Below are 20,428 nucleotides of genomic sequence, written 5' to 3'. Positions count from 1 at the left end.
AGGTGTTCTGTAGTCCACATGAGAATGCAGTTTAAAAAAAAAACCTGAGAAATGTGAATGTATTTCAGCGATGTACTGCATTTTTTTTATTGTGTATCCAACAATCTGATGAATGTTGGACACACAATCTTTCATGGATTCATTTTCATGTGCAGTTTTCACAACAGACTTGCCTTTGGGGGAAGCATACTTGCCAGAATGGTGTGATATACTGATATGTTCTAATCGACAGCTCTGTTTTTTTTTATAAAGGTAATAGTTTGTCAATTGCTCCAGCAATACAGGTGTTAATACCAGAACAGCATAGAGCAGCTGTTAAAGTAACTATCTAAAAGAAAGATTGATAGATAATGAGCCAGCCTACAGGGAGAGAAAAAACAAAACATATAGGACTCCAAAATGTTGTCAAATTGCTTCCTCTTACATGTTTAATAATTACTACCTGTTACACTGCTGAAATAAGGAAACTTGTTCAGTCAAGTTGAGATAATGAGAACACTGTGTTTCCACACCTTGGATCTAATTATGACAATATTCCGGCATGTGCTACAGCTGCACACAGCTAATGCTTATGGAAAACAACTTGGGGCTCATTCACACATGCAGCTGAGGGGATGGTAAAAAATAGGTTGTTGAGACGTGGTTTTACAGTCCCCCTTAAGGCTGCTTTCATACCGAGGCACTTTACACGTGCTTTAGCACTAAAAATAGCACCTGTAAAGATGATCAAGTGTAGTATCTGTTCTTATCAGTTGCCAAAGGATGCGCTGAAGCACCTCCTACATGGTGAGGGTGGATGAAAATCCAATGGCGTCACTTGCACCTGGAAGGACGGTTTCGGTAGGTATTACTACGCTCCAACTGAGTCGGGGTAGGCCACTGTCGAGTCTGAGCCGTCTGGAAGGGTGCTTCTGGTGAGGATGGGTGGCTGCACTGGGTCTGGCTTTTTTGCCCAGTCTTATTCCGGCTTTCTGGCTGGTGTTGGTGTAACTGCTGTCCCTGTTGGCGATCTGGTAGGAGGAGCTGGAGCTGCCCTGGAATGGAGACCGGGTAGGTCCATGCAAATCCGCTGGGTTGACGGGGGCCTGGAAGGCCTAGTACCAGTGGAGGCTGCTATCAAGGGGGCAGCACTCCCTGAGAAAACCTTGAAGGGCTCTCTATCCGAGGGGGGTGGAGGGCTGCACTGATCCGGTCAGGGGGTCGGATAGGAACGAGAAAGCCTATGGTGTATCATGTATGTGCCCCTAGAGTGTCAGTCCAGGGGTGCCTGATGATCACTGTGAGTTAGAGTCACATTGATTTAATGGCACCACGGTCACTGCAATTTTTTTTATTCCTGGCTGGAGGGCCTGGCCATTGTATTGCACAATGGCCACCTTTCACTTATTCCTCCCCCACTTTCTTTAATTTATACCTTTGTGTGTCACGTTTTTGTACTTTTTTGTTTGTACACGGTTTGCACTGTGTGACTGATAGGGTGTAGGTCCTCGGGCCTGCCCTGAAAGTCTTGGGAGGGGGTGGACATGGCCTTCTGGCTTAGTTCTCCCTCTCTCATGGGCTCTCCCTTCGGGGGAGCCCCACCTAGTACTTGGGTGGGTCTGTTTCGGCAGACCCTCCAGAGAACGGGGTCCGTAGTGCAAGTACCCTTTTCCCTGTCTGCAGCCTAACGCCCTGGGGGATTCAGGGCAAGACCCTCTTATTTTAGAGGGCTTGTGTACACCCGCTGCACATTTTTGTATTACCTCTTTATGTTGTGCACATTTTTTGGCACCGGGTGAAGTTTTTTGAGTGCGTTTCACACGCCATGGGCTTTCGGGAAAAAAAATGTGGTTTGCCCCAGCCTCTCACCTTACACAAAGACCGGGCATGCAGCCTGCCAGGTCAGGAAAGGGGGGGGGGGCGGCAAGTGCTGCCTCCCTCCTGAACCATACCAGGCCACATGCGGGGGTGGGTGCTTTGCTCTGCCCCCCACCCCAAAGCACCTTGTCCAAATGGTCTCTTCCCCGCAACTGTGGGCTGTGGGGGTATGCAGGCAGGGGGCTTATCGAAATCTGGAAGTACATAGTAACCCTACCCATTCACCAAAAAAGTGCCAAAAAGTAATAAACGCAGGGACAGTTTTACAATTCCTTTATTAAAAAATAAAATAACCTGTCCCCTGATGTAAATCCATTGTCAATCACGATGCCCGCCGCACCGCTGGAACCTGAAAAGAAAAACGCTCCACACTCATTGACAGCTGATCGCCGAATGCCTCCTCCGACCCAGCATGCACTGGCCCGTGATGTCGCAAGGGGGAAGTGCCACCAGGTGATGTTGCTGGGTGGCCCCGCCCTTTCCTATATTAGAACTGTCAAACGGCTATAATACATATCCCTCAAAATGTTTCTAAAAAACAAAATTTCTTCATCAGTTTAGGACAAAATTTTTTTTTTTTTAACCAAAAATATGTAGAAGAAACGCAATAAGCATATATTGGTTTGTGAAAAAGTTAGAGCGTCTACAAACTATGGGAAAGATTTATGGCATTTTTTTTAAATACTAGTAATAGACGGTGATCTGCCATTTTTAGCGATACTGCGGCGCACAGATCGGACACTGTGGACACATTTTTGGGACCATTGACATTTATACAGCGATCAGAGCTATAAAAATGCACTGATTACAGTGTAAATGTCACTGGTAGGGAAGGGGTTAACACTAGGGGATGAGCAAGGGGTTAAATGTGTGTTCCCTGGATGTGTTCTAACTGTATGGGGAAATGACTGACTGGGGGAGGAGACATATCATTGTTCCTAATTAGTAGGAACAAACGATATGTCTCCTCTCCCCTGACAGAAGAGGGATTTGTATGTTTACACACACAAATCCCTGTGCTGTGTCTCATGCCTGCGATCGCAGGTGGCCGGTGGGGATCGCGCCCGCCGGCCATGTGCATTGAGTCCCTCGGGGGCTCTTAAAGGGAACAACGTACCCATACATTTTTTTGCCCAGCTGTAATGTATATTGGCGTGAGTCGGCTGGCAAGCGGTTAAGCAGCAATAAAATCACTGCTTCTTTAAAAAAAATGGTTTTGCATTGATACATGTCCCCTAGGGCAGTACCCGGACCCCAATACCCCTTTTACGGCAAATTACTTGCATATAAGCCTTCAAAATGGGCGCTTTTGATTTCTCATGATCGGCACCCATAGACTTTAATGGAGTTCACGGTTCGGGGCAGAACTTTTCCCCTGTTCAGGAGTTCTGCTGCAACCTAAACAGGGGTGTGTTTAGCCCATCCCTAGTTACTATAGCATAGGCTAATCCTGATTTATACTTTAGTTTCCTTCAAGTAATCAGAAAAAGGTAATCTTGGTAAAATATTGTTTATTTTTTTTTTTACTCATATAGTACCATACTAAAGACAAGGAAGCCAGCTGATTCTCAGGCTTGTCTATCTCGTTTTGAGTTTATACACAAGCCATCATTTGTTGGTATCTTGTCCTGTTTTTAACATAATATATAAAACTGCTAGAACAACCATCCCTAAAAATGTATGCCTGCAGAGAAGGCTAAACAATCAGCAGAGATACTGTATATCATACATCTGTTAGACAATATTCAAAATGACACCTGCATTTAGCTTCGTATTTAGAATGTTTACTTAGCACTGTTTGAATGAAGACAACAGTGCGCCTTTCATGCAGCAGGTGTTATGCAAAACAGGCAGTCTTAAGTCACTCGGATTACGATTTTGCTGAATTCCACATTTTCCTTTACCGATTAGTAAAAGGTTTGCCTTTGTGTTGCCAAATGACATCTCCCTAAAACCAAAAACAGAAATGTTACTTTTTGGAAGAAAGGAAGTTTTATTCAGTAGCATGAATTTCAATAAAATTAAATATTTGAAGTTTGTAGGTAGACAGATGAAATATTTCAATATAATTGGAACAATGTCACAAGACAGCACACATACAAATACAAGACTCTACCAAGAGAAACATCAAGTAAACTTTGCCACAATGTGTATAAAAGTGCAGGTGTGCATATATTCTTATCTCTTTTCTTCTACAACAGAGACAACAAATGTACAAACATCTAAAGCTGGATACACACTATACAACTTTTGTTGTTCGATTTCCTTTAGATTGACCTTCAACCATGTAGTGCAAGGGCCTGCCTGATTGCATACAAAGTTGAAAGTGTTTAGGTTTGACCTCATATTATATAGTTTTGGTAAATCTAAAGGAAAAAGTCTGATAATATATAGTGTGAATCCCCCTTTAGGAATGAAACACTTCACGATACTTTTCTGCTTCTATAGGCAACTGCAAGCTAGCCTTTAATGCAGTGAATTATAATCAGCATATACTTTTCCAAGCAATACACAATAAATTAAGCTAAGAAATAAAGTGATTGTAAACACAATTTTTTTAAATAGCAAACTGGTTTATTCTTACCTGCTCTGTGCAATGAAAATGCACAGAGCGTCCCCAAGCCTCCTATTTTTGGGTTTTCTGCCAGTGCTCCAGGCTCTTCCTCTTCTCAGTGTGCCACCATAGGCAGCCACTTTCTATAGAGGCACACCTGATGGATCGATCCCAAACCACGCTGCCTGCGCATATAGACACATACCGTGTGGTTTGGCCCCACCTCCCGCTCCCTCATCACAGGATTTGACTGGCAGCAGCAGAGTCAATGGCTCCTACTGCCTCAGCAGAGCCTTATACACACCATCACTTTATGTGATGAAAAAAAAACGACACTTTCTGTGAAGTAAAAAATTACGTTTTTGAAACTTCAATTTTCAAAGACGAAGTTGCCTACACACCATCGTTTTCTCACAATGATCTTGCAAAGTGAGGTTACGTTCCACCACGTTTTACCATTGAAGCTTGCTTCATAAGTAGCTTCTGGGCATGCGTGGATGAAAAAACGTCTTAGAAAACGACGTTTTTTACTACACACGGTCAATTTCTGTGAAGTAAAAAGTGCACTTTTGAAAAACGACACATAAAATTGAAGCATGCTTCAATTTTTTTTGGTCGTTTTTTACAAGACATAAAACGACGTTTTCCCCCACACACGGTCAATTAAAGTGACGTTTTTAAAAACGTCATTTTTTTTCATCACATAAAGTGATGGTGTGTACGCGGCATTAGAGTGTGGGGAGAGCTGCTACAGGCGGGCAGAGCGCTGGATTGGGTGAAGGCTTGGGCAAGTATAAGAAGGGGTGAGGGGGCATACTGCTACCTCAAATTCTTTACCTTAAGGCTGCTTTCACATTTAGGCGTGCAGCCGCGGTGACGGTATAGCCGCGCTATTTGTAGCGCGGCTATACCATCGTATTTACCGCGATATTCGGGCGCTAGCGGTGAGGTTTAACCCCCGCTAGCGGCCGAAAAAAGGTTAATACCGCGCTTTCCCATTGATTTCAATGGGAAGGCGCGGTATAGGAGCGGTGAACACGGTAACGGTAAAGATACGGCTAGCAGGACTTTTGGTGCGCTCCTGCTAGCACACTGCTTCAATGTGAAAGCCTTCGGGCTTTCACATTGAACACTACAGGGCATGATTTTTCATGCGGTATAGCAGCGCTATTTTTAGCGCTGTACCGCATGAAAAGCGCCTCAATGTGAAAGGGGCCTAATTAAGGGAAAGCAAGTAAAAATCTTTAGGCTTTAAAACCACTTTAATACTAGAGATGTGTGCTTTTATCAGTACTGTGACTTAAACAGTTGTATATACAATATCTTCACCATCCCTGTCCATGCTCCCAATCACTATATTAAGAGTATGTATAGTTATGGGCAGGCTGAATGTACCAAGTCGATCGATCGATCAACTTGGGTACAACCAGCCTTCTCGATTCTCTTATGATTATCGCTAGCGGCTCCTATAGCCACTAGTGATAATCACGGACTTCTCCCGGCAGGGACAGCTTGCCCCCTCCCCCGCTAGAAGATAATAGCTGGCAGGAGGGATTCCTGCATCAACACTGCCTGTGGTTGTAGGAAAGAAATTCGCTCCGTGTATGGCCGGCTTTAGCCATGATGTAACATTTTCTATTTCAATACTGAAATGTATCCACCTCTAAGGCCCCATTCACACGGACGCACTGTTCAGGTCCGCTTGTCAGTTTTGATGGGGGACCTGAACGGCGGCTCCATGCAGTCCTATGGAGCGTCGGATGTCAGCGGAGACATGTCCGCTGACATCCGATCCGATAAAATCAGACGTATGGCGATACGTCCATATCCATCCATGGCGGATCAGTTTGGGTGAGATCTGATGAAAACGGACATACTGTCCGTTTTCATCAGATCGCTGCATAGGAATCAGCGGCGCTGCACAAGCCCCTCCCCGCTCAGTGAGCAGAGAAGAGCTTGTCATCTGCCAGCTCAGCAGAGATCTGCAGACTGATCCGCCTCGTGTGAATGGGGCCTAACACACAACAAAGCCCTGTCTGCTTCAATTCAGCAACATTTGCAGGTCTTGTCCCTCCTCCATTCTCTGACTAGACAGTGAAAGGAGAGCAGCAGACTGATGAGCTTATCTCTGTTTTTCTGCCCTCTCCTCCGATTAGCATGCTCCTTGTTCGCACATGAGCATGGCAGCACAACTGACTTGTTCTCTGTGCCGTATAGGGGCTGCAAGAAGCTGAAACCTAGTTAAAATTAGACACTTACTCTGCGTTTAATATACTTGCATGTAATGATTAATGCAATACTTATGAGAGCGGCACTAGTTTGTATTCACTTTATCTGATTGGAGCTCAGCTTTAGCAATCAGCAGTACAGCAGAGTAACTGTATTTTACCATTTCAGTATCAATGCAAGTCAGAAGATCAAAATGGAAAAAAGTTTTGCCTATAGTTCATTTTTAAATCGTGTAAAAGAGGGTAATGACCCTTGTCAGATATATTTTTTTTTCCACCATATGTGTCCCGTTGCAGAGATTTCCTTTCTCTTCCTGTCCCGTGACTAAACAGGAAGTGAGAGTAAATCCCTGCAAATTAAGGGACTTTCCCCAGAACTAGTGTCCCCATTGGAAGATTTCCCCTCTATTACTTTTCTGGGGACAACCCAAAATTTGAGATTTTGTTTTCCTTTCACTTTCAATGATAATGGTAAATAGAACAAATAGAGAGGGTGAATCTCCCTAAGGCTGCATTCACACCTGAACGCGGCGTATTGTAGCGCGATTTGCCGCAACAAATTGCGGCGTTTTGTCCAGCGATTTGCCTACAATACGCCGGAGGGGTGATTTAACATTGTCGGCTATGCCGAACGCCGAAAGCCGCCTGAAAAAAAGGGTCTGGGACTTGTTTTGAGCTTCAGGCGTTTCGGCGTTCGGCGTGGAGATGTGAACCATCTCTATAGCCGACAATGTTAATCACCCCTCCAGCGTATTTCAGCGTCGGGCGTAAAAACGCCTAGGTGTAAATGCAGCCTAATGGGGGAACAGACAGCAATAAAAACCTGACAAGAGTTCGAATCCTTCTGCACTCTATCTAAAACTAAAAAGTTTTGCTTTTAGTTATATTTTAAATAAAAAACAATACATTGCATAAATGGTTGATCTCTTAAAGGAAACCTATAGCAAGGAAGAATATAGGAGGCCCCTGCTGACCGCTCATTTATGAAAACCATTGTTACCTGGCTGTCATGCTGATCCATTGGCTTTAGTATTTTCTAAATCACTGCTTTGGAATATGCAGATTAGGAGTTTTGACTTTTCACTGATCCTCATGCCAGTCGGCATCTCTAAGCACTGGAGCATCTTCCGAAGAAGATCAGAAATGCCTGCCTGTGTATTTTATTTAGCACAGAGTTCTTTTTAGTAAGCTTTTTATCTCTATATTAATTCACCAGGAATGTTGACTGAACTGTCTAATATATAGATATCCACTAGGGGGAGATATACGCATTTGTATATAAAATATGACCATCCATGAAGAAAGCAAGCAAAATGTGAGTCCCTTTAAAAAAATAAAAAATAAAACACTGATAAACTAACTCTGATCCTACAAACCAAAATATTAATTATGGACAGAAATAAATGTTTTATAAAAGCTATAACATTTTCTTTATTTGAGGATCGGCATGCTGCTAGGATTGTGTGTGCAGTAAAACAACCACAAATCAATACATGGCCAATACACACGACGCAGGATAATCACTGATTGGCAGTTAGCTTTAAATAGCACATGGTGTGAATGAAAAGTTCTAGATTTTGTTTTCATTACAGTGAGAACTGGGACTTAAATCCCACCTGGAAATCACGCACACAGATCAGAAGCTCAGATATCCCGAGCCTTGTGCAATCACTCTACATGCTCCTTGGCTAATGAAACCTTCTGTGTCACATGTAATTTTTCAGATCTCCTTGTGGGGAAGACATGCCAGGCTAGTGATATTAGGACATGGTTTCCTCAGGATGTCCTCTGTTATTTTTTATTGTACTGAAGGAGACAGTAAGCCTTTGATGGTAGCAAGGAGCGTGATGTGGGTTTCAAGAATATTTAGAAATGTAGCCGCAAATTACAGGCAGCAATCCAAAAGTATTTTTTGTTTCCAATCTGTTTCCTTCTGTAAAGAAAGTCTAGTGACGTTAACCTCTCAGTGAGCTGCAGAACCTGATACTAATCTGGAAGATGCCATGATATAATCTAATGACACACTACTGCTTTGCGTCCAGGATACCACTATAATAGCTTTGGCATGTTAGAGAGCCCTATACACGTCCTAAACTAATCTAAAAGGGTTATATGCTAGCTTGCTTTCCTAAATTGTAGCTCCACTTTCATGGAAAAAAAATTGCAAAGAAAGAAAAAAATAACATAGCATATACAATGATACAAGGCATATTTTAAATTGAATGTTAATAAAAATGACCTTTCCTTTCCAATCTGCAGCTCTGTATTTTATGAAAAGGCAATATCTCTACCTGCAAGTGTTTTGTACACAGAATGCCCCCCAGAAACAATTTCCTACTTGTGTGATTGGCTCACCAATTTTTCCAGAAGTCTGCACTAAGATACAAGTCAGATTTCAGGCATCCCCTGCAACAAAAATGTCATTTGTGGGGAGCTACTTTCAATAGGAACATGTCTAAAGGAATGCGGGCCCAGCAGCGTTCCTCATTAGAGCCCTGCAGATGCAGAAGCCGATTGAGAATAATGAAACCCCTCCCATTAGACTCACTTTTCCACATGGACACAGACAAACACACAGGGATTTCTTCAGAATAATAAAAGGTCAGAATCTGCAACACAGATCTTACAATCCTTGCACTGTACATAGATCACCCAGAGGGGAATGTTTTTTTCTCTCAACAAAAGCAGAGTTGCGCTTTAAACTCAAGTACACGCAAAGCAGTGCAGATATATTTAAAGCTGGCTTGACGAATGGCCATTCTATTGTTTTTTTCTCCTTCTAATAGACCACAGGCGTATTTCACATAATGTAAATCCAGACAAGCAGGGTGAAACAAAGCAAAAGTATATTTAAAAAAATGTTTTTTCCCCTACAGCTTTGGATGCATTACTAACCAGTAATGAAGTATGTCCCACAAAATGTGCAGGCTGCTGGATTCTGTATTAATCTTCACTGCAGGCTGCCATGTCCTCCTCCTCCTGAACTTCTGGTGCTGCAAAGGTTCAGGTGGTTGTGAACCCTTACATACCACCTTTACCTACAGGTAAGCCTATAAAGAAGGCTTACCTGTAGGTACTGGAACCATCTCCTAAACTTGCACGGTTTAGGAGATATTTACCATATACGCTTGCGCCAACATCATCGGAGCACGCACACTGAAGAAAGGACACGGTTGTGCTGTCACAAAGGCAGCGTCCACGGCCCGAAAAAGGAAGAGGGTTGAAGATGGATGCAGCCACCAGAGGGGACATCGCGGGCTTCGTTTGCAGGTAAGTGGCACATAATGGGCTAGCATGTGATGCATACTAGCCCATTATGCTTTTACTTTGCAGGGAACAAATAAGGAAGTAAAACCCACCTTCCTCTTTAACAGCTGCATGTCTCTGCTACACTATGGCAGGCCACAGATGGATTATTATTTTTTTCATTCAGCCAGACATTGGGATTGATTAAAGCTGGCCATACATGTACAGTGGTACCTTAGATTACGAGCATAATTCGTTCCAGAAGAATGCTTGTAATCCAAAGCACTCATATATCAAAGCGAGTTCCCCCGTAAAAGGCAATGGAAACTCAGACAATTGATTCCACAGTATCTTCTATTGTATGCAGTACTGCATGCGGCCAAAGGTCGGGGGGCACAGGAAACACTCGGAAACCGATCGGAGGTGCTTGGATGCACTCGGAAACACTCCGTTCCAGAGTGTTTGCGAGTGCATCCAAGCAGCTCCGATTGGTTTCCGAGTGTCACCGGCACCCCCGCACCTCGAACCAAATGCACCTCTGGCCAGCGTTACTAAAACTGTAGAGTGCAAAACCTGGATTAGCTGTTTAGCTACCATGCACAACTGCACCAAATTTTGCACTCTCTAGTTTTAGTAAATCAACACCATTATATTTTGACAGTGGGGACTCTCCACTGTTAGAATACACTGATCAGTGCCTGCAGCCACTGGTCGATCAGAAATACATTTTCCAACAAGCTTGTTAGACAGAAGTCAATTGTTAGAGCGATTTCTGTTGAGTGGGAGCAGCCATACACATATCAAAATTTAGCTGGTCGTTGCCGAATCATCGGAATTCTGATTCATCTATGGCCAGCATAATCCTATCACTGCTCCCCTCACTTCCTGCTTTGCCAATAAAACCTGGAAGCAGATTGGTTTCTATGCAGAGCTGCACCAGATTTTGCACTCTCTAGTTTTAGTAAATCAACCTCTGTGTGTCTTTGGGAGCACAAGGCCCTGCAAGGCAGCATGCAAGCAAGGGTGCCTTCTTAGCCTGCGGCCGGCTAAGGAGGAGCAGGGAGAAGCTGATAGCACCGTCGGGGGACTTCCAGAAGAGCAAAATAGGGTGCCTTCTGTGCAATATTGTTGCACAATGCAGGCAAGTATAGCCAATGTTTTATTATATTGTAAATATATAATGACTTTTGCATGACATTAAAGGAATAAATGTACCTTATATGTTGTGATATACATTGACTTCACAGTGGTTGTAGATACCATGCAGGGTCTTGAGGGATGTGTTCTGTCTCTCCACTCAGTAGGTGGTACATAAAAGGTAAAAAACTATTTTTTTTGTTATCTGTATGATGATGTCTGTTTTTCAGCAAACCTATGAACGTGGAGGTTCTAAACTGACACGACCACTCAGGTAATATGCAAATAATGATTTTACATGGCTGCCATCTGCATTATAATATGAACACCTCTCATTGCTCACATTACAATACTCAGGCCCCTAAACATTGTGATGGAATGAGGACAGGGGATGAGCATGTTCTCAACAACTAAGGAAGGAAGGAAACTTACTTAAAGCGGGAGTTCACCCGAATTTTTTTTTTTTAACATTAGATTGAGGCTCATTTTGTCAAGGGGAATCAGGTGTTTTTTTTTTAAATCGAAGCCGTACTTACCGTTTTAGAGATAGATCTTCTCCGCCGCTTCCGGGTATGGTCTTCGGGACTGGGCTTTCCTATTTAATTGACAGGCTTCCGACGGTCGCATACATCGCGTTACGAGTAGCCGAAAGAAGCCGAACGTCGGTGTGGCTCTATACGGCGCCTGCGCACTGACGTTCGGCTACTTTCGGAAAATCGTGACGCGATGTATGCGACCGTCGGAAGCCTGTCAATCAAATAGGAGCGCCCAGTCCCGCAGCCCATACCCGGAAGCGGCGGAGAAGATCGCTCTCTAAAACGGTAAGTACTGCTTCGATTTTAAAAAAACTACCCGATTCCCCTTGACAAAATGAGCATCAATCTAATGTTAAAAATTAAGTTTTCGGGTGAACCTCCACTTTAAGGCAGTGCTGAAGGGGGGCAGATGGTAATGCTGTCAATTAACCTGCCCTGTCAGTTTACAACTCCCTCCTACCCAGCCCCACAGATTTGTTTATGCTATATTGATTCAATGAACACATCACAAAGTAGGAATCAATCACATAACCCTAAGCTGGAAGCACAGGGGTGTTGCTACACGGGTGACATAAGTTACCTGCTTGAGCCAGAAATTATCTCATTTGTACCAAAGCAAGAACAGACATACACTGACACTATATCATAAGTGAGACCAATCGTGATGTGTGTTTATTTATGACTTCAGACTCAGAATAGTTCATCATGTGCCTGGAAACAATTTAATCACACAGGTCATATTTTTCATCAACTGACCATTTCCATTTAAACCAGGGTAAGCAACCTTTCAGAGGTTCAGACCTACCTGGAAAACATGAAAGAAAAACAAAAACTATCAAGCCCCCAATAAAAAGACAGCATGTAGTGCCGTGTGTCCTCTGCCCCCCATCACATCACTTCCCCTCACAGTAGTTAAGTGGTCTTGCATAGCAAGAGCACTTATTGTTATCTCACATATATATTATTATTATTCTTATAGCCAAATTTGCCCCCCTAACTCCTCCCACAGTTTTTACACTACATAGACGAGTAATATATCAAATCGTGCGGATTGTTCCCGATCGGTGGGCTATTACTGTGTGGAAAATTTCGCCGAACCGTTCGCGAAATATTGTAATTTTTGCGGCAAAATTTTCCCATAGGAATGAATGGGGAGCGGTAGAGTGTGGGATTTCTAAAAATGAAAAATCATTACATGATTTGCAAACTGCGACCACACCCTCATTTTCAAGCCGACCTACACAAATCTTATATCAAAACGTTCAGCTATCCCTGCTGCCTCCACACGTGTTCACGGCTAAGTGATTGATCAAACCGTTTTCACAATATGATAATTTGTTTGCAACCTACGCCATCCATTATTTCAATGGAAGTCAATGGAGGTCAAAGTTTAGAAAACTTTGCCTTCAATTTTATTATTTCAGAGACATACTATACATCAAAATGTAGGTCTGGGTCTTGTGATTCGTAAAATATAAAGATATTCGCTGTACGATTCATAGTTTTTAAAATACAACCATTTGAATAGGACAAGTATTTAAGAAAAATCCAGGATCTGAGTCTCTGCTTAGAGGCTGCATGCTTATGTTTACATTGGTTTCCTAGGAGACGCTGAGGTAATAAAAACTCCTCACGCACAGCTGTAAGGGGATTCTATAGCTCCTCCCACACAGTTGTGAGGCAGTTGTGAGGTGTTTTCTGTGAGGTAAATACCTTCATACACACAGTTGTGAGGTAGTTGTGAGGTGTTTTCTGTGAGGTAAATACCTTAATACACACAGTTGTGAGGTAGCTGTGAGGTGTTTTCTGTGAGGTAAATACCTTAATTTGAAGGACAAGTATTAAAAAAAAAATCCTCAATTTCTGCTGTGTTTACAGAGAGCCTGCAAACCAAACAATTGGTTTCCTAGGAGACGCTGAGGAGTTTAATAACACCTCACAAACAGCTGTGAGGTGAGTTGGCTCCTCCCACACAAGGCTGAGGGAACTTTCCTCTGCTTGCAAGGGTCTCAAACTGGTGGCCCTCCAGCTGTTGTAAAACTACAAGTCCCATCATGCCTCTGCCTGTGGGAGTCATGCTGGTAACTGTCATTCTTGCAATGCCTCATTGGACTTGTAGTTTTGCAACAGCTGGAGGGCCGCCAGTTTGAGACTCGAGTGTGTTTGCATATGTTTACATTGGTTTCCTAGGAGACGCTGAGGTAAAATCCTTCATACACACATCTGTGAGGGCTTTCTATAGCTCCTCCCACACACTGTGAGGTGATATGGCTCAGTTTTTTTTGGCTCTGCGTAACTTCTGCATGCTCTGCATATAGCAACCATACATAGCAACCAGTCCATAGCAACCAGACCATAGCAACCAGTCCATAGCAACCCTCCATAGCAACCAGTCCATAGCAACCGTCTATAGCAACCGGTCCATAGCAACCAATCCAGAGCAACCGTCAATACCAACCAGTCCATAGCAACCAGTCCATAGCAACCAGTCCATAGCAATCAATCCATAGCAACCAGTCCATAGCAACCAGTCCATAGCAACCAGTCCATAGCAACCAGTCCATAGCAACCAGTCCATAGCAACCGGTCCATAGCAACCGGTCCATAGCAACCAGTCCATAGCAACCAGTCCATAGCAACCAGTCCATAGCAACCAGTCCATAGCAACCAGTCCATAGCAACCGTCCATAGAAACCAGTCCATAGCAACCAGTCCATAGCAACCACTCCATAGCAACCCATCCATAGCAACCGGTCCATAGCAACCGGTCCATAGCAACCGTCCATAGCAACCAGTCCATAGCAACCGTCCATAGGAACCCGTCCATAGCAACCCTCCATAGCAACCAGTCCATAGCAACCAGTCCATAGCAACCGTCCATAGCAACCAGTCTCTAGCAACCACTCCATAGCAACCACTCCATAGCAACTGTCCATAGCAACCATTCCATAGCAACCGTCTATAGCAACCAGTCCATAGCAACCAGTCCATAGCAACCACTCCATAGCAACCACTCCATAGCAACCACTCCATAGCAACCGTCTATAGCAACCAGTCCATAGCAACCAGTCCATAGCAACCAATCCAGAGCAACCGTCAATACCAACCAGTCCATAGCAACCAGTCCATAGCAATCAATCCAGAGCAACCAGTCCATAGCAACCAGTCCATAGCAACCAGTCCATAGCAACCAGTCCATAGCAACCCGTCCATAGCCATCAGTCCATAGAAACCAGTCCATAGCAACCGGTCCATAGCAACCAGTCCATAGCAACCAGTCCATAGCAACCGTCCATAGCAACCAGTCCATAGCAACCAGTCCATAGCAACCACTCCATAGCAACTCATCCATAGCAACCGGTCCATAGCAACCGACCATAGCAACCACTCCGTAGCAACCACTCCGTAGCAACCACTCCGTAGCAACCACTCCGTAGCAACCACTCCGTAGCAACCACTCCATAGCAACCCTCCATAGCAACCAGTTTTTGATGGGGCAAATAGGATGGTGCAGTTTTGATACAACCATTTGAATAGGACAAGTATTTAAGAAAAATCCAGGATCTGAGTCTCTGCTTAGAGGCTGCATGCTTATGTTTACATTGGTTTCCTAGGAGACGCTGAGGTAATAAAAACTCCTCACGCACAGCTGTAAGGGGATTCTATAGCTCCTCCCACACAGTTGTGAGGCAGTTGTGAGGTGTTTTCTGTGAGGTAAATACCTTCATACACACAGTTGTGAGGTAGTTGTGAGGTGTTTTCTGTGAGGTAAATACCTTAATACACACAGTTGTGAGGTAGCTGTGAGGTGTTTTCTGTGAGGTAAATACCTTAATTTGAAGGACAAGTATTAAAAAAAAAATCCTCAATTTCTGCTGTGTTTACAGAGAGCCTGCAAACCAAACAATTGGTTTCCTAGGAGACGCTGAGGAGTTTAATAACACCTCACAAACATAGCAACCAGTCCATAGCAACCGTCCATAGCAACCAGTCCATAGCAACCAGTCCATAGAAACCAGTCCATAGCAACCAGTCCATAGCAACCAGTCCATAGCAACCCATCCATAGCAACCGGTCCATAGCAACCGGTCCATAGCAACCGTCCATAGCAACCAGTCCATAGCAACCGTCCATAGGAACCCGTCCATAGCAACCAGACCATAGCAACCCTCCATAGCAACCAGTCCATAGCAACCACTCCATAGCAACCACTCCATAGCAACCATTCCATAGCAACCGTCTATAGCAACCACTCCATAGCAACCACTCCATAGCAACCACTCCATAGCAACCGTCTATAGCAACCAGTCCATAGCAACCAGTCCATAGCAACCAGTCCATAGCAACCAATCCAGAGCAACCGTCAATACCAACCAGTCCATAGCAACCAGTCCATAGCAATCAATCCAGAGCAACCGTCCATAGCAACCAGTCCATAGCAACCAGTCCATAGCAACCCGTCCATAGCAACCAGTCCATAGCAACCAGTCCATAGCAACCGGTCCATAGCAACCAGTCCATAGCAACCAGTCCATAGCAACCGTCCATAGCAACCAGTCCATAGCAACCAGTCCATAGCAACCACTCCATAGCAACCCATCCATAGCAACCGGTCCATAGCAACCGTCCATAGGAACCCGACCATAGCAACCACTCCGTAGCAACCACTCCGTAGCAACCACTCCGTAGCAACCACTCCGTAGCAACCACTCCATAGCAACCCTCCATAGCAACCAGTTTTTGATGGGGCAAATAGGATGGTGCAGTTTTGATGGGGTAGTTTTTAATGGAGCAGTTTTTGATGGGGCAATGGACCGAACTGGCTCGACACACTGTTGGATCACATTTACATCTCCAGGGGCACCGTCTCCAGTCAGGAGTATTGGTGGAGGCAAGACCACGCCGCACAATTTCCCCAGAAATTGTATCTTTTCTAGTTTTCTTTGCCCCCCTTCATATCACTTCCCTCATATCACTTCCCTTGCTCTAAAAACAAAAATAAAGCGACAATTTTGAAAAGAATCTATATTTTTCACTTTTTGCTATAATAAATATCCACAAAAAAGTTATAAAAAAACTTTTCTTTTCCTCAGTTTAGGCCGATACATATTCTTCTACCCATTTTTGGTTAAAAAAAAAGAATCGCAATTAGCGTTCATCGATTGGTTTGCGCAAAATTTATAGCGTTTACAAAATAGGGGACAGTTTTATGGCATTTTTATTAATAATTATTTTTTACTACTACTGCGATCAGCGATTTTTTTCGTGACTGCAACATTATGGCGGACACATCGGACACTTTTGACACATTTTTGGGACCATTACCTTTTTTACAGCGAAAAGTGCTATAAAAATGCACTGATAACTGTGAAAATGACAATGGCAGTGAAGGGGTTAACCACTATGGGGCGCTGTAGGGGTTAAGTGTGACCTGGTCACGGCCGTTGCTCACCTCCTGCTGTGCAGTTGTGCCTGTGTCAGCTCCGAGGTAGATGGCTGCAGAGCTGAGCTGTCTCGTCTCACACATAGCTCAGCCTCAGAGCACACCAGCGCTGACATCCCCTTCTCTCTCTGCACAGGAGAGATAGATCTCATCTGCTCCTCCTTCTTCTGAGTCTGCCCTGCCCACACTCCCCGGGCATGTGTGGGCACTGGACAGGAAGTTTGAACCCAAAAAAGCATCAGACAGCCTGCCTGAGCCTCAGCCTCCAACCTGGTAAGCTCACCCTCTCTAGTCTCTCCTGCCTCCCAGTGTATAAAAAGGGGTGCTATGTGGACTTTGTTAAAGGAAAAGGGGGGCCAACTTTGGCGAGCAGAGACCCTCTAATGTAAGGGGAGGCTCTGTGCGGACTCTTGTTATCATGAAAAATCTTAGACTATTTTCCTCGATCCATCACTTTTCCACGCTCTATGGGCCACTTGACTGGACTTGCCCCCCAGGCCAACTTTGGCGAGCAGAGACCCTCTTAACACAATAGTCCACAGCATGCACCCTTAAATCAAGTTTCCCAGAACACCCCTTCATCAGATCTGATGTATATGGGGTCTGTGCGGACTCTGGTGTAAGGGGGGCCTCTGTGCGGACTCTGGCGTAAGGGGGGCCTCTGTGCGGACTCTGGCGTAAGGGGGGCCTCTGTGCGGACTCTGGTGTAAGGGGGGCCTCTGTGCGGACTCTGGTGTAAGGGGGGCCTCTGTGCGGACTCTGGTGATCATGAAAAATCTTATTTTCCTTGATCCATCACTTTTCCACGCTTTATGGGCCACTTGACTGGACTTGCCCCCCAGGCCTAAGGCTGCTAGCCCTCCCCTGGCTCTGTGTGGACTCTGATGTAAGGGGGGCCTCTGTGCGGTCTCTGATGTAAGGGGGGCCTCTGTGCGAACTCTGATGTAAGGGGAGGCTCTGTGCGGACTCTGATGTAAGGGGAGGCTCTGTGCGGACTCTGATGTAAGGGGAGGCTCTGTGCGGACTCTTGTGATCATGAAAAATCGTATTTTCCTCGATCCATCACTTTTCCACGCTCTATGGGCCACTTGACTGGACTTGCCCCCCAGGCCTAAGGCTGCTAGCCCTCCCCTGGCTCTGTGCGGACTCTGATGTAAGGGGGGCCTCTGTGCGGACTCTGATGTAATGGGGGCCTCTGTGCAGTCTCTGATGTAAGGGGGGCCTCGGTGCAGACTGTGATGTAAGGGGAGGCTCTGTGCGGACTCTGATGTAAGGGAGAGGCTCTGTGCGGACTCTGATTCAAGGGGAGGCTCTGTGCGGACTCTGATGTAATGGGGGCCTCTATGCGGACTCTGATGTAAGGGGTGCTCTGTGCGGACTCTTGTGATCATGAAAAATCTTAGACCGTTTTCCTCGATCCATCACTTTTCCACGCTCTATGGGCCACTTGACTGGACTTGCCCCCCAGGCCTAAGGCTGCCAGCCCTCCCCTAGCTGCTGTTTGACAATTTTCCACACGACTCCATTTTACTTGCTCTAACAACCCTCTAATTGCTGGAACTCTATTTGCTGCTATAGCAAATTAGCCAGCAGTGTGTGTGCGAGGGTATTGGTGGGCCAGAGCTCCCTATGCTGTTACAGTGAATCAGTTTATCGGATGCCAAAAGGTACATTTCTTTAGAATGTTTAAACTTTATCAACCGACAGACCATGCTATCGTAAATAAAAATTCACCCGTGTATTGCAACTATATTGTATATGGTAAACGTTATTGCCTAGCATCTAGCACCAAAGACCTGTTATTAAATGCATTCCTGGTCAATAAAAAGAAAGATCAACCATTTCAGAGCTGCAAACTAAGATGAAAACAGGTAAAACATACTGACAGCTGGAGATAAAAATCAGATACATTTCTGCGCTTACACAAGAAAAACAAACACAAAGGTAGAACATTCTAAAAAAGAAAGATAAGACAGTAAATAAATGCAGACAGAAAAATGAGTTTTCAACATTAAAGCTATTAGTGTAATCCAGCAAAGTGACTGGCTTTGGGAAAGTGGTGGTATGCATTCTATACTATATCAGATGAAATGTAAAGAGACAACTCATTTTCTATGCTCTCTCTTTATGATGAATGAACTCTAAATATAGAAAGAAGTTCCTGTAATGATTTGTCCCTAGGCATAGAGCAGGCAGGGTGCTGGATTACATTACACAGCTTACCTGTGGCCTCAGCATCTCCTGGTCTTGCAGTTCCACCTCCTGGATGTTTGCAGAAATAGAAGATGTCAGCAGAGATGTCCAACTTATCAACTCCTTTCCACCTGATTTAACTTCAGACATGTCACGAATGCTTTGAGTGTGGTATGAAATGTGCACCAAGGTTCAGATGTAATTTACTGCTGGCAGAAGCCTCTCAGGATGAATTAGAAATAATTCCTTTGATTTCAGAGGACCTGACATGTATCACATGGCTCAGAGTAAAGTGATTACATGTAGCGGAATTATGCTGATGGTTCTCTCCTTCTCATGCAGGCAGATGGCACTTTTTTTCTCAGGGATGGTAGTTAACCTCAGCAGCCAGTGACTGTGGGGTCCAGTCCTGAACGCTTGGTGATGTGCAGCTTAGTCACTTCCTCAGCAGAGGTTGGATGTATGCCCACTGTGCTCATTAGCTGATGGTAGGTGGCACCACATCTGTAGGACAAAAACATGTCTGGGTATATAGTATTATACGCATGGGGATCTATGTATATAGCTTGGGTCAATCCAAGAACATTTGCTGAACAATCCCTGCATGTTTATACCCAAGCAAATGGTGGCAAGTGTTCAACCATGCAACAGTGGCAAGTGTTCAACCATGCAACAGGTGAACAACAAAAGACCAAACGTATGTCTGTTTAATCTTCCATATTCCTATGATCTGAGCAACCATTTTCTGTCTGAGCACATTTATACTTACCTAGGTGGATGCAGCATGGGTCTGATCTGTCCCCCGGCGCCTCTACACTGATTGAACACCACCGATCGCTTGGTTTTCACAGCTCTGTGAGCAAAGAGCTGTAAACTGTCAGTGACAATTCTCTGCTCTTCTCCCTCCTCACTCATTGGAGCGCTGGGCTGTCTCAGGCTCTCAGCAGCTCGCTGAGAGGCTGAGCCGTGTATCTGTCCAGGCACCTGGAGGATCCAGGCTCCGTGGTCGGGATGACGCGATGCGTGGACTGATATTGGCGACTTCAGCAGATTTCAGCCCGCTCTCTGCTACAAACAGGTCACAGGAGAAGTACAGCCAAACAAGCTTTGGCTATACTTCCCCATTTAAGTCTAAAGTTATTACTAAAACCATTAATAATCAAATGCAGAGGCAACCCTTTATTATGATAAAGAGTGGATACATTTATATAGTCTTTTGCCCTGTACACACGAT

At 44.6% G+C, this 20,428-nt stretch overlaps 1 protein-coding gene across 3 annotated transcripts in view; it reads right to left on the bottom strand.

Moving 5' to 3' along the window:
• Positions 1–3,351: 3,351 nt before the first annotated feature.
• The window catches only part of TXNRD2 (thioredoxin reductase 2), a 179,423-nt gene continuing 162,346 nt past the window's right edge, over positions 3,352–20,428 (bottom strand). Inside the window, exons 17-19 of one of the 3 annotated variants that reach the window (XM_040348021.1) lie at positions 19,225–19,698; positions 11,101–11,181; positions 3,718–3,805 (exon numbers count right to left, since the gene is read on the bottom strand). In XM_040348021.1, the coding sequence (XP_040203955.1) occupies positions 19,575–19,698 (124 nt within the window). In that variant the 3' untranslated portion in view covers positions 3,718–3,805; positions 11,101–11,181; positions 19,225–19,574. Of the gene's footprint in view, positions 3,806–11,100; positions 11,182–19,224; positions 19,699–20,428 lie in introns of all 3 variants that reach the window. The other 2 variants (XM_040348011.1, XM_040348003.1) reach the window with 2 other exon arrangements.

This window comes from Rana temporaria, chromosome 1, assembly GCF_905171775.1.
Source record: "Rana temporaria chromosome 1, aRanTem1.1, whole genome shotgun sequence".
Taxonomy (NCBI): Eukaryota; Metazoa; Chordata; class Amphibia; order Anura; family Ranidae; genus Rana; species Rana temporaria.
The sequence above is the reverse complement of the archived record's forward strand: the minus strand, read 5'-3'. Positions and strand labels throughout refer to the sequence as shown.